The 14,525-nt window shown below is 41.6% G+C and overlaps 2 protein-coding genes across 2 annotated transcripts in view; one reads left to right on the top strand and one right to left on the bottom strand.

Moving 5' to 3' along the window:
- LOC132459063 (uncharacterized) overlaps positions 1–14,525 on the bottom strand; it is an 84,942-nt gene that overhangs the window by 16,108 nt on the left and 54,309 nt on the right. The gene's annotated exons all lie outside the window — the stretch shown is intronic.
- svopa (SV2 related protein a) lies at positions 3,439–14,309 on the top strand. Its single transcript, XM_060052993.1, has 16 exons — positions 3,439–3,756; positions 5,055–5,218; positions 5,340–5,425; positions 5,925–6,023; positions 6,210–6,281; positions 6,602–6,726; positions 7,156–7,219; positions 7,308–7,433; positions 7,834–7,962; positions 8,062–8,135; positions 8,470–8,546; positions 8,810–8,914; positions 9,025–9,136; positions 9,342–9,423; positions 12,149–12,238; positions 12,874–14,309. Exons 1-16 carry the CDS (start codon positions 3,722–3,724, stop codon positions 13,078–13,080), a joined length of 1,647 nt encoding a protein of 548 aa, XP_059908976.1. The 5' UTR covers positions 3,439–3,721; the 3' UTR covers positions 13,081–14,309.

The raw sequence follows: 14,525 nt of genomic DNA, 5'->3' as shown, positions 1-14,525 counted from the left end.
CAGCTTTGCCCGGTCGGGAAAGATTTGTGCGTTCACACCAAACGCGACGGGGCGACAAGATCCCATACAAGTGAACGTAGAGACGCGTATCGGGCGAATTCTTCGCGAGAGAAAACCGGCGACAAGTTTTGATTTGTTGCGCCACACTTTCGCCGTGCACAGGCGAGCGACTTCACGAGGATTTATGCCGCGACAAATTTGCTTGAGTTGAAATATTTAAACTTTGACGCGAATTTCGCGTTATGACAGCCAATGAGTGACTGAGTGACGTGTGTATGCATGTGTGGATGCACTGCGCGCGTTCATGAATGCACGTTCGTGTTTGCCTCCCTGTTGAGCTCGGCCACGAACCGCTACTGGTTTTCATATGCTACTGATTAATTCATACATAAATGCGAACTTCTTTCTTTTTTTTCTCGGACATGTGGGCCGTTTACATTTTATTATACCGGCCATGCGTGCGTGCAATCGGCCAATGTCCGGCTGTAGCCGGCTAACGTGAACCCTGGTTTGGAGATGACGTATCTCCCCTCATATGCCGGCAAAATTACCTTGATAAGTTACCTGTTTTCCGTCTTGTCATCGTTGCTATTAAATTAAAAATGTTATTAAATTAAAGAAACATTTGATACTTTTCGATATTTCGAAATTTGCGGGAGCCGCTGTTGGTGGTGTCGGGTCAGCCATCTCTTCTTCGTTCGTTACCAGACTCCGGTTGCATTGTGGCATAGCGTAGTGAACTCTGGCGGTGAACTCTTGTATACTGTGGCGGTAGTACGCATTCGGAAACGTTTTCCGTACTACACAATGCGTACTGAGCATTCGGACGCGCTATATTTGTGGCGTACTACAAAATGCATATTATATAGTAGGGGTGTGCCAAAAAATCGATTCATGTAAGAATCACGATTCTCATTTACTACGATTCAGAATCGATATAAAATGGCCCAAAATCTATTTAATATTTTTTTTTTGGTACTGCAACATTCCTGTGACATTCCTTGTTCAACTGTACCATTTTTATTATACAGAAGCACTTTGTTTTTGTTCCAACTTATTTTATAGCTAGCTTCTTAGAGCAGCAGTTGTGGTCCACACAGTGGAAGAGGCACTTTCCTTAGAATTTAAAAGGCAGCATGTTTAACTTTTGTGCAACAGTTGCAACAATTCCATCTAAGCATGGATTAATGTTTAAAACTTAATTAATGTGAAAAAGACACTTTAATGTCTCCATTTTTTATTCTGTCTTGCAAAGCAGACTGGCGCAGATCATGAGGATCCTTTGCACACCTATAGATTGAAGCAGAAATCATTATGAATCAAATAGTTTTGAATCAAAAATCGATTTTGAATCGAAAATCGATTTTGAATCGAAAATCGATTTTGAATCGAAAATCGATTTTGAATTTAATCGTAGCCCCAAAAATCGGTATCGAATCGAATCGTGAGATAGTAAAAGATTCCCACCCCTATTATATAGCAGTCAAGTATGAGTATTCGGATTCAGCCATGGTTTCACACTTGACTGATTCATTGGAAAAAAAACAAAAAAAAACGTAAGAGCTGGTTACAAAACACATAAATAAATCGTTAGCTTACTATACATTCGGTTTTCACTGTCTTTTCATCACATTAAGATAGCATCAATTCAACTTAACAGGTGCCAATAAAGTTATCACAAACGAAATTAAACATAAGCCACATTTTTATCTCACAGTATTACAGTATTGCTAACCTTGTGCCTCTTCGGAGGGTGCTAAATAACTTTAACCGTCGGCATATCTGCAGTTATATTGCCGCTTTCACAGAATCTCCGTTCACCTTATTATTGCAGTCAAAACCCCGCAGGATAACAGGAAATACAAAAACGCACGCTTCAAAATAAAAGCCTTGTGCTAATAAAACAGGAAGTAAGACAACAAAAGCTTAGACCATGCACAAATAAGTTATGAAGCAACAAAAATACACTGTTCAACAGTCTCTTGTTTAAAGCAAAAACACGATTTGGGTTAGTCGCACATATATATATATATATATATATATATATATATATATATATATATATATATATATTAGTTGTGGGCATAGATATTTTTTTTTATCTAGATTAATTCCAAAATTTATCTAGATTAATCTAGATTAAAATGGCAAACGGCAAAAATTCTGTTTGTTTACCTTGACAGCGGTCAATTATACTGGGCAATGGTGATTTATCAAATATAATTCACCGCCGGAAGTTGTGAAGTGCCCATGCAAGTGAACGGAGCATAAACAAAAATAATTGACAGCTGAACGTTGGGAAGGCCCATGCAAGTGAATAGAGCAGTCTACAGCATTGAGAAGAGCCGTGTGATGATCCATAATAATGTAAGGTTTAGAAGTTAAATATTTGAAGTTGTAGAATAAATTAATATCATTTATATTGGAGTTAATTTGCTAGAAATGTACTTACAATTTTTAGTCAGTTAATCATTTACATATTTCTGTTACACAATTATTACATATTTAACACAGTCAGGATATTCGGTTGAATCTGCCTCTCTGATTCCCTCACGTTTACCTCAGTCTAAATTCTAGCTTCTGATTGGTTAGTTCAGTCACGTGATGGGTCCGAACAAGGAAGTGTTTGAAAATAGATTAACGGCGATATTTTTTTTATCGCGTGATAAAAGTTTTGTGTTAACGCAGCCGTTAACGCCGATAACGGCCCACCACTAATATATATATATATATATATATATATTAGAGCTGTAACGATACGCGTATCGAAACCGAAATCGCGACACTCAAAGCCACGAACCTGTCTCGCGGTGTGAGAAGGCAGAAGCGCGATATGCCCTTTCTAACTCTCCGGTCAAATTGTCAGATTGAAATTTGCTAATAATTTGTCTAAATAATAGTCTGCTGACAGCGCCCCCTCCTATCGATGCCGTAAGTATGCGACGAGATGCCCTCTCTGTGATGACAGCTCTCCGTGGCTACGGAGGATTGCATTTCTCCACAGCCGTCGAAGTCCTCATATGCGATATGAACGACATTTATCCAGAGTGGGCTTAAATAAAATGCTTTTTAAATGTAAAAAAATCGTGGGATGTATCGAACCGTGGGTCAAAAATCGTGATACAAACCGAATCGTGAGTTTGTGTATCGTTACAGCCCTAAAATATATATATATATATATGTATATATATACATATATATATATATATATATGTATATATATACATATATATATATATATATCAATTTGATGGATTAAATAGCTAGATAGATAGATAAATAGATTGATCGATGGATAGACTGACAAACAGATAGATAGATAGAAAGATAGATAGATAGATAGATAGATAGATAGATAGATAGATAGATAGATAGATAGATAGATAGATAGATAGATAGATAGATTCGCCTACCATATTATCCCATACATTCAATAATTTTAATTTAATAATTGTCCATATCTACATCCGCTATTTTTAGGTTCACGTCTATAATGAAAATAATGACGACAATAATCAGCATAACTGGTCGTCCTCCAATACCATCCTAAAATGCAGATTTGTAGCCTAGGTTGTTGCTGTGACACACACAACCGAAGATGAATCCCATTCGCAGCCGGCTGACGAACAGAACAGGTCTCTGTCCTCTGTGCTGAAACCTCTGCTTATGATAACGTGATTGCAATGAGGCGATACCTCACGTCCACCAGTAAACACCAAACATGGACGATGATTTATTTCAATTGAGACAACTGCCGTAAGTACGAATCGCCGGTGAATGTCGTCCTGTCGTTGCACGTTCCTGTTGTTCTTACTGAGACCTTACATCGCCCTCTGGCACACTGGTCCAAAAGCTTGATGGACCCAGGATGGTCGTGTGTGTATGAAATAGACAAATATAATAACATAACGCACTATGTTAGCCTACATGTATTCAAATAAGCTGTATGGTCTTTAGAATTTATATTAATAAAACATTTGCCGCTTGTAGGCTACCTGACGATGCAGTTTATTTACAGACAGCCACGTGATAGTGGGTTGTTTATATCTTATTGAGAAATATCCGTCGTCTTTGAGATAGTTGCTCCATCTTGTTTTTCCATCTATTATATAACTCGATTTAGCTAAATTTACCGTTTCAAACGAGGGTCGATTTGAGTGGAAGCCTTCTCACCTCTCTCTGGGGAACACATTCATGGTAGGAAGTCCCTACGATATGTATCACAAAAATAATTGTAAGTCTATAGGCCTACGTCTGTTTTGTGCAAATATTCTACAGTAGATTCATTGATTTGCATACAACTTATTACGTTATAATATAAATGTGATACAAATATATGGTTAAAAACAACTATAATAACTACTATTTTATTGTTATGATTATGATTATAGTACAGACATACATTCAGTTCCAACACCCACAGACACACACACACACACACACACACACACACACACACACACATACACACTCTCTCACACACACACACACACACACACACACACACACACACACACACACACACACACACACACACACACACACACACACACACACACACACACACACACACACACACACACGTTGTGGACTAGGTACTATATGGTCTTATGTAACTCAATATAGCCGAATTGTGTCATTTTCCAATTTTAAGTGAAATGTAGGGTTCTCGACTCCATTTAAACTACGGACGATATCAAAATAGCTCTGAAGTGATGTTGCAGAGAATGTTCTCTTGCTGTGACTTTGCCATGCATTCTCTCTAATGACTGTGATCAAGGAACTCCAGCAGCTGTCAACTCAGTGGTTCTTTGGTAAGCCATATATTATCATCGGAGAGTATGGGGGTATTACTTACTCCCCTTTTAGAAGACATTGTATACTTACACGTTTGTGAAGGGTATTGAGCTTGCTTGAAGCTATAGCCAAATTATATAAAAGCCCCTTAAACTCCCCAGACTATTGCCTTTTCAACGACTTTGTCTGAAAATCAGTTCTAATGATAGAAACAGCTTCTTATATCTGTTTTTGTGTTACCTTTACTTTCCTTACAGTGTTGTCAAGTTCCGCCACACAGGTGACCACCCCTGCTCTGGAGGGGAGGGGGAGAGCCCGCCAGGCCAGCCGTACGGCCTTGCTGCAGAGCTCAGGGGCCTGGAGTCACTGGCACTAGGGGATGGAGCACCTGTTCCACGGGAGTTTGCTAACCCCACCGATGGTATAAAACAGAGAACTCTGAAACTCCTTAAGCAATCATATTTTTGTGACCCAAGCACTTGCAAAGATTTAAACCTTTCATTTGTTTTTATTTTTATTTGTTTTTTCACATATTTTTATAGACACTTTCATGGTGGAGGATGCAGTGGAGGCTATTGGCTTCGGGACGTTTCAGTGGAAACTCTCCATCCTTACAGGACTGGCCTGGGTAAGCAGCGCTTAAGCAGGTGCCCTACCAGATTCATGAAGTTAAGATAAGATAGTACCTTGGAGCAATACGAAAATAAACAAGAGAAACTATACATAAAATGTTTATCGCTAGATAATAGTTTCAATTTCGATGAAAAAATAAAAGGTAACATTATCAACAGTTGAGGTAGACATTATTGTCAGTATAAATTAGGGGAACCATACATTTTTATTTGTCAAAACAAGTTTCCAAGTGATTAGACATGGACATGTGAGACACAAAGACTGCATTAGAAGTTTCATATCAACTGCAGTTCATCTTAATCCCATAAAGACTGGCTGAGCTGCAGCACTCTTGCATTACCATGGTGGTACGTACGTTTATGTGAGAGGTTGTGGGTTGTGACGCATTTGGGTTACAGCCACCACATGTAGCTGTCCACCTTCCCCTCAGCTTCCAGCAACACAATTCCACACAAAAAGCATGTTGAGAGGATAACACATTTATGAATTAACAGATGGCCGATGCTATGGAGATGATGATCCTAAGCATCTTGGGCCCACAGCTGCACTGTGAATGGAAACTACCAGGCCTGCAGGTGGCGCTGCTCACCTCTGTAAGGAAAACTCAACTCTCCTTAGCGCTAGTTTTTTAAAACAATTATTTGCTTCTTATAGAATAATTCTTCAATCTATAATAGAAAATGTACTGCTACAATAAAAATAGTAAATGATCTTGATGGTAAAAGGGTCATGCTGGTTAGTCTCCATTCAATTCCCATGCGTTTTTTCTCCACATCCAGGCGGTCTTCATCGGGATGATGATCAGCTCTTCGCTCTGGGGAAACATCTCTGACAAGTATGGCAGGAAAACTGTGAGGTCCCTCCCAACAATACTTTCTATCTATCTATATCTACCTTTCCATGTCTATCCGTCTATCTGTCTGTCTGTCTTTCCATCCATGCATCCATCAATCCATCCATCCGTCATTCTATCTATTTGTCTATCTATCTACCTGTGTCTATAAATCTACCTCTCTCTCTCTCTCTCTCTCTCATTTTCTCTTTCTGTCCATCCTTCCCTCCAATTTATAATTTAATCTATGAGCACCTTGGTGTACGTAAATTTTTTGTGTGTGTGTGTGCGCACATGTGTGTGTGTGTGTCGTGCCTGTGTGTGTGTTTTTATGTTTAGGGGTTGAAGTTGAGTGTCCTGTGGACCATGTTCTACGGGGTCATGAGTGCCTTTGCGCCGGTGTACGGCTGGATGCTGGTCCTCAGGGCCCTCGTGGGTTTCGGCATCGGGGGGGCACCACAGTCGTATGTACCCCTTCTCTCTCTTTTCTCCTCTCCTGTCAATCTCAATAGTATTTTCTCTACCTCATTCCTCTCGTCTTGTCTGCTTTTTTGTGTCAAACTTTACCTTTAACAAAGTATTGGAAAGGGGCCGTAGATAAAATGTAGTGCCTATCTCTTTATGCATACTCTGTAGCATTTTAGAGCCAATCCCCTCATCTTTTCTGGGATTGGCTCTGGGAATACATCTTGCCTGTCAATCACAAGTGCTTGAAATGTGACACTTCTGGGGATTGTCTTTGTTTGTTGAGAGTAAAAAGGTCTTCTGCACTTTTCTGCTCTCTCTTTACAACACTTGAACCTTACCTAAAGCAACTTTAAACAAACGTACATAACCAATAACCCAACCACACAATTTTTTACCATTTTACCGTCTATCTTTCTTCCCACAAGGGTGACGCTGTATGCTGAGTTCCTGCCTATGAGATCGAGGGCCACGTGCATATTGCTTATAGAGGTACGCTCACCTCCTCACCCCTAGTTCCCCATGTACCCTCCTTTGTCTCCACATCAACATGACATGTTCTTCCTTCTATGGCTGGCAGATCTTCTGGGCCCTGGGCACGGTGTTCGAGGTGCTGCTCGCCATACTAGTGATGCCCACCCTGGGCTGGCGCTGGCTGCTGGCTCTCTCCACCGTCCCGCTTTTGATCTTCGCCTGCCTCTGCTTTGTGAGTAGGAGCAGAAACGCTTCTAATTATGAGACTGGAAACATAAAAATACCATTGTTATGATTATAATTATAGCAGCAATGGTCAGAAAAGTTGAACAATTGGTGAAGGGGCATGTCATTATTTGCCTTTTGTGGTATTTGTATTGTTTAAAACATAATAATACAAATCAATATTACTAAAACCAGTACTATTTTAGCAGATTACCACAACAAGCAGTGTTTTTTTTATCACACAACTTCTACAAACACAACTTCTATAATAAAACCAATACCACATCCATTAGAAGGGGCGTGTGGTTATGTGTCATTTGTGGGTATGAATAGTAGAACTGATGAAGCGTGCTAATACTGTCTACTAACATGTTTATAAACTATTATCACAACGACGCGTGGTGCAGTGGCTTCCTGAGAGCGCGCGGTACGACGTGCTGACGGGGAACCAGGAGATGGCCCTGGCCACGCTGAAGCGCATCGCGGCCGAGAACGGGGTACCCATGCCGCTAGGAAAGCTGGTGGCTGCCAGACAGGTACGACCTCCCTGCTCCGGGATCTAAAGATACATTAAACCCTCCTGCGGAAGTCTCACCCCGTCTTGTTGTTCACCTCCTCCCTCCGCAACACTGCAGGAGAGCCGGGGAAAGTTTCAGGACTTGTTTTCCCCCCGTTTCCGATGCACCACCGTGTTGCTGTGGTTCATATGGTAAATAAATCAACTTTTCATGCTATTTCTATTCTTACCAATTTATACTTTGTTATACTCTAATTTGCTATTTGTTGCTTTATTCATACATATTTATACTTTGTTATACTTTTTATAAACTTTTTTATGGACTAATTAATGACTTAAAATGATTTTAAAATAAAATTAGATTAAAGCTCTTCTTCTTTTGTGATCATGATGTTGCCGTTCATTTCATAATTTGTAGATTTGCCTGTGGAAGGGGGTGGGTGAGGGGTTGGTTGGGTATCCTCCATTTTAAATCTTTTGGCAATTGTATGTACGAGTGTGTGTGCGCCCTGTGTGTGTTCCTCAGGTTCTCCAATGCGTTCTCCTACTACGGCCTGGTGCTGCTCACCCCAGAACTGTTCCAGGAGAGCGTGTCCTGTGGAGGTGACTTCCTGGGACATCTTTATTAACAACATCAATTCAGAAAATACCTTTAGGATATGACTTTTCTCATTTTCAGACGCTCTTTTCTGTCTATCTATTATGATATGCATGTTTAGTGTTAGTAAGTCACCACTCATTCATCGGGCTCATGTTTAAGTCATTGTGAAATACAATGTTTAAATTTGTGGTTGGGTACTCAAGAACCAACATGATAGCAACCCTGTCTGAGCTGAAGCTGTGTGTGATCCTCTACCGCCGCCTAGTGTCCCAGGACAGGAGGGCAGAGCCACGCTGTAGCTTGGAGTGCAAGGCCCTGAACTCTGACGACTACAAGGACCTGCTCTGGACCACACTCTCTGAGTTTCCCGGTAAGGTTGCATCCACCTTCTTTATTACAATGCCATGCATACATTTCCATCATGTGCCTATTGGGTCTTTGTGTGCCAACGTCTGGCTCATAAAGTTTCCTGATATTCAGGTCTGCTGGTGACGCTGTGGGCGATAGATCGCCTGGGCAGGAGGAAGACCATGGCCCTGTGTTTCTTCATCTACTCTCTCTGCCTCATCCCCCTCTACGCGTGCGTCGGGAGGTGAGGGGGGAGGAAGGACATTGTTTTCATTATCATGGGGCAGTTCCTGTTCATCTCAAAGAACATTAACATACTACACACAGTACAATCTAAAGACCTCCTTGTTCATCATGTTTTTCCGATAAACTTCTCCCCATCCTCTCATTGCATATCCTGGGTTAAATGTTTGATCTCTCGATGGAGCTTTGTGTTGTTTTATCTGCAGGACCTCCATGACGGTGTTGATATTTATCGCCCGTGCATTCATCGCAGGAGGATTTCAGGCTGCCTATGTGTACACACCAGAGGTACATACACAGACACACACACATACACACACACACACTCTGCTCTGCCTGTATACACACCAGATGTACACACACTGAACTTGTACCCTCTATTTAAAGCTCTACCGATCAGAAATATCTGGTTTAAAGAAAGACAGGAACTGAAATAGCCTACCCCGGGAAATGATAAGACAAAAAGTAAAAACAATATGTTATTTAGAATTCACAGGTGCTTTTGTCCAGTGACTTGACAGTTAGGCTGACCATGAGCTACATTAGGAACTAAATTGCACGAAACAAGAGCTTGAGAAGTTTGGATTTGATGTGGTTCTCTTCCACACTTGCTTGCCAAATTAAGAAGTTTGATTCAAAACTAAGGTGCAAGTTTCCAGTCCAATTCTTCCGAAAATACAGCAGTCAATACTACTCATTACAATACGTTATTTGTTGGCTCACGTGGTTACTTAAAGGGGACATATTATGAAAAAAACACTTTTCCTGGGATTTGGATGTTTTGTGTCTCTGGTGCTCCCACACTTATACAAACTTTGAAATAAGTCTGTACATAATTATTTGAGTGAGATATGCATTTCTGAAAGTACCCCGCCTACAGTTACCAAACGAGAGAGTCAGTTTCGGCGCCCCCTCCTACGTAGGAAGGGGGCACATTTGAATACCACCACCCACTTCCCCACCCCCCTCCAATCAGAGAATATATTAGATTTTGTGGACCAGTGGACGAGCGCTGGGCGGAGATGTTCGGGCATTTCAGAAGCAGGGAGATTCATACAAAAATAGATGTCTAATTTGTCAGCTCATTTGCATTTAAGCTACAGACACCAGAAACCGTGCATTCTGAAGGGACTGAAACAGAGGAGAATAGCGGTAGTTGAGATTCTTTTTCCTAAAGGCTATTTCCAGCATACAGCTTCAAAAACATGTTTTCTGGAACTCATATACTATGTTTACTTGTTGGGAAAACACCATAATATGTCTCCTTTAAAGGTCCCATGACATGCTATTTTATGTATTTTTTAATATAGGTATTAGTGGGCAACTAACACAGTATTCAAAGACGTTCCCGAAATTCAGCCGTGGTGCAGAGTTACAGCCACTCCGAGCCAGTTGCACATTGAGCTTCCCCCAAATGCGCTGTTTTGGTGTCTGTAGCTATAATGCAAATGAGGAGGAGCAAGGCGGGTCAAGGAGGAGGGTGGGGGTGTGGCCCTGAGCAGCTTGCAGCCACGGTACCATGCGCTCTGCTTACAGTGGATGTATCGCACTGGCGAGGCGCACACAGCCATTAGCCGTGTTCTGTAAATATTCTAGAACACACGGGAGTCCTGGAGCTCTATATCTAAATATTATCATATAGCCTACATAGATATCTATATCATATAATATATATTATCACGGCCAAAAGCTGTGTGAGCCGATAAAATGAATCGCGTTGGGTTCTCCGACGTTCCTGGTTCTTCAACGTCCACATCAATGTGAAGTAGACTGAACCGTGACAAGGAGGAGAAAGGGATTGTTGCCGGGCAGCGCTTAGGCACCTCCACCTCCGGCGGTGGTCCCTCAGCGGGGCTCAAGCGGGAGACATTCGCCGCCGACAATCCCTTTCTCCTCCATGTCGTGGTTCATGTTCTTGAGGGAGTCAAAGCCAAAGTTCCTTCCCCCCAATTCATTCTCAACCTTGGCTGAGATAACCCCCACTACGAGTCTCGTTGTAGAAATACCAGAGACGAGAGTCCGACGTGTTATGCGCCATAACACCAAAAGCAGAACGGTTATCCAAATAACAAGGAAGTGTACAACACTTGCGTTACAGTCCTGGAGCTCTATATCTAAATAATATCATATAATGCATAGGTATCTTTATCATATAATACATATCATCACAGCCAAAAGCTGTGTGCGCCTCCAGACGATATTATGAATCACAAACGACTTTCTCGGGTTCTGCGACGTCTCTGGTTCTTCCACTTTCACATCAACCTGTAGTAGACTGAACCGCGCGCTGCCTGCTGCCGGCTGCCCGCTTCCGGGCGATGGTGCCTCGCGGCAACCGGCGGCATGTCGCAGTTCATGTACTTCAGCGAGTCAAAGCCAAAGTTCCTTTCCCCCAATTCCTTCTCAACCACGGCTCAGATAACCCCCACGACAGTCTCGTTGTGGAAATACAAGAGACGTCAAAGAACCGACAACAAACACACACACATGTGGCGCTCGCACGGTCGTGTCTCATTGGCGGGCCAACGTCTCTGGGCGGGCCAGGCAGAGTAAGGGGAGGAGCTTAGATGCTTCATGACGTCCTAAATAAAGACATTCCAAATCAGCGCGCTTGAGCCTCCGTTTTTTCAAAGGCGAGCAGAACAGCTAGTGCTCGTTTTACACCAAACGCAAGTTTTAGCCATTGGGGGACCATAGGCAGGCTAGGGGAACTCATATTTATGTTAGAAAACCTCATAAAGTGAGATTTTCATGTCATGGGACCTTTAACATCTCCCATTATTGTTCTCGCATTCTTCAGCTACTCTCTCATGCTTCTTGTCCTATGCTTGTTCTCCCATTAGTCTTCCCATGATTCTTCTCCCATGCTTCTTGTCAATTCATCACAAAACATAGTACATCAGAGCACATGACAAGGGCGGGGCACAGGGAATCATTACCTGATATTATACAAAAAGATGTGACTTTGAGATGTGTCTACAAATTCATATTCCTCGTCTGTAAATGAACCCAGGTGTATCCCACGGCAACCAGAGCATTGGGTCTGGGCACCAGCAGCGGCATGGCCAGGGTGGGCGCGCTTATCACACCATTTGTTGCCCAGGTACATTCAGCCAAGCAGCTTCTTACGACAGTATACATGGTTGTGGTAATTAGTAACTACTAGCTAACTCAAGATGACATGCTGTATGAGGCATGTTTGACTTTGTTTCTATTTGTTCCTTTTCCTTTCAAATTCATTCATGTGAAATGTTTTATGTTTTTAAAGCTATAAGATTTTTGTGTTGTTCTTTCTCTTTATTTGCCACCGACACCCAGTCTGTATCATTAATAATACTGCAAATGCAAGGGCTTTCATCAGTGGGTCCTAGACTCAACCACCATTGTGTATTGTCATTCGGTGATAGATAGTGACTCAACATGTATTTATTTACATGACGAAATTGCTACTTTAATATGAAAATCAAAAATATAGATCACGTGTATAATTCAAATATTATGTTGCTCTTATGTATCCTCATTTTTATTTTCAACCCATTATATTATTATTTATTCTTTGTAAATATCCTTCAAATTCTGCCTGTCATCCCATGTGTAAACAAAAATGTTTTGTTCCAAAGTGCTCCCAGTCCACGTTCAGTAGGAACCCAGCCAGAGGTCGCACTCTCCACCCTCCTTCATGTGATGATGGAGTCCTCGGTGCACCTCACCCTCTTTCACCCTCCTCCCTCCCTGCAGGTGATGATGGAGTCCTCCGTGCACCTCACCCTCTCCGTGTACTGCTGCTGCTGCCTGCTGGCCGCCGTGGCCTCCTGCGCGCTGCCCATAGAGACCACCGGCCGGGGCCTCCAGGAGTCCAGCCAGCGGGAGTGGGGTCAGGAGATGATGGGCCGGCCCCAAAGCCCAGCAGAGGTCCCCCGCTCCAGCTCTGGCTCCCAGAACTGAGGAGAACTCTAGGACAGTGTGAGGAGAAGAACGGGCGGAGGGAAGAACAGAGTGAAGACCCTCCACCTGCCACCAAGAGCCCAGATAAGAGGAGTTGGGGAAGATGGTCGTTATCCACCTGCTCATTCAGTTTAATGATTACAATATTTTATAGATGGAGAGTCTGGTAAAATGTGAAAGAAAAGAATTGGAGAGAAAGCAAAGACGTTGGGAGGTTAAAACGCTTCAGGCATAGTCTTTGCAATTGTGAGACAAAAGACATTTTAGTCCCAATTCTATTTTGAAAGAGCCTTAAAACAGTTCTGTGCCTGTCATGGGTGAGAGAGGATTTCACAAACTAAAAAAGCTGCTTTAAACATGTTAGTTGAAGAGACGTGTGCTTAAAGACAACATACAGTGTGTGTGTTGCTTCCATTATGTGATGTATTTCCAAGTATGAAGAGGATATTACAGCGGGCAAATGTGATAAATGTGATTGGTTGCCCAACCTATTATCACCACCAACAAGTCATGTCAAGAAAAAGAAACCCTGAATTATGGTCATGTGATCCATTTTGTAAATAGGTACATATTAATGTTACTGAGGTAAGAGAAATGTTTTTTCCATTCCATGTTCTAACACAAGGAGAAGCTTAAGATCATGTGTAGTGATGCAACATGTGATGTGAGACCACTGGACATATTATGCACTTCTATGAAGGCATTAACTACCATAGATACAATAATGTGTGAAAATCTGTTTTCTTTGCTGAAATAAGCCTAAGCCCTGTTTCTTGTTAACCTATTGTATTCTGCTGTGTGGATGTATTAGTGTTTACCGTTTACAAAGGACAGTTTAGTTATTGTTTGCACTTTAACGTCCTAGGAGGGAAATCTCACCTTTGAAATGCTTAATTTGAATAATTCACAAAATAGTAATAATAATAATATGACTTGTACGGTGCATTTCATAGCCATCTCGAGACTCTTTTTGTTAACTATTTTGTTTTTGTTTGTTTTGTATTTTAATTTTTTATGTTAAGAAATGAGGCAGGTGAGGGGGGCAAATAATGTGGTAGATTCAGGGACCGATGATGATCATAACTGGATCTGTCTGTCTCTCCTTATCATTTTTGTGCAGTAGTTTGTGCAATTTCTGTTTGTTTGGGATTTTTGAAGTTCACATTATTCAAACTTTTCACGCAATCAGCATTATAACAAACATGTTTCAAATACACATCTATCCATAATCTGAAATGGAAACGTGATTACTTTCTATAAATGTTATGTTAATACCCTGTTTTGGGTTGTCTTGCACTGTTTGTGGGTGTTGGCATTGTTTCATTTAATATATCATTACAGGTATGTAAAATGTATGAGGGAATTTAGCACAGACCTAGTCGTGAAAGAATAGCCATGTCCGTCTGCAAATGTAAGCTACATTCAGTGTCATAGCCACCTCTGTC

Source organism: Gadus macrocephalus, chromosome 6 (genome assembly GCF_031168955.1).
Source record: "Gadus macrocephalus chromosome 6, ASM3116895v1".
Lineage (NCBI taxonomy): Eukaryota > Metazoa > Chordata > Actinopteri > Gadiformes > Gadidae > Gadus > Gadus macrocephalus.
This window is presented reverse-complemented; position numbering and strand designations above follow the sequence as displayed.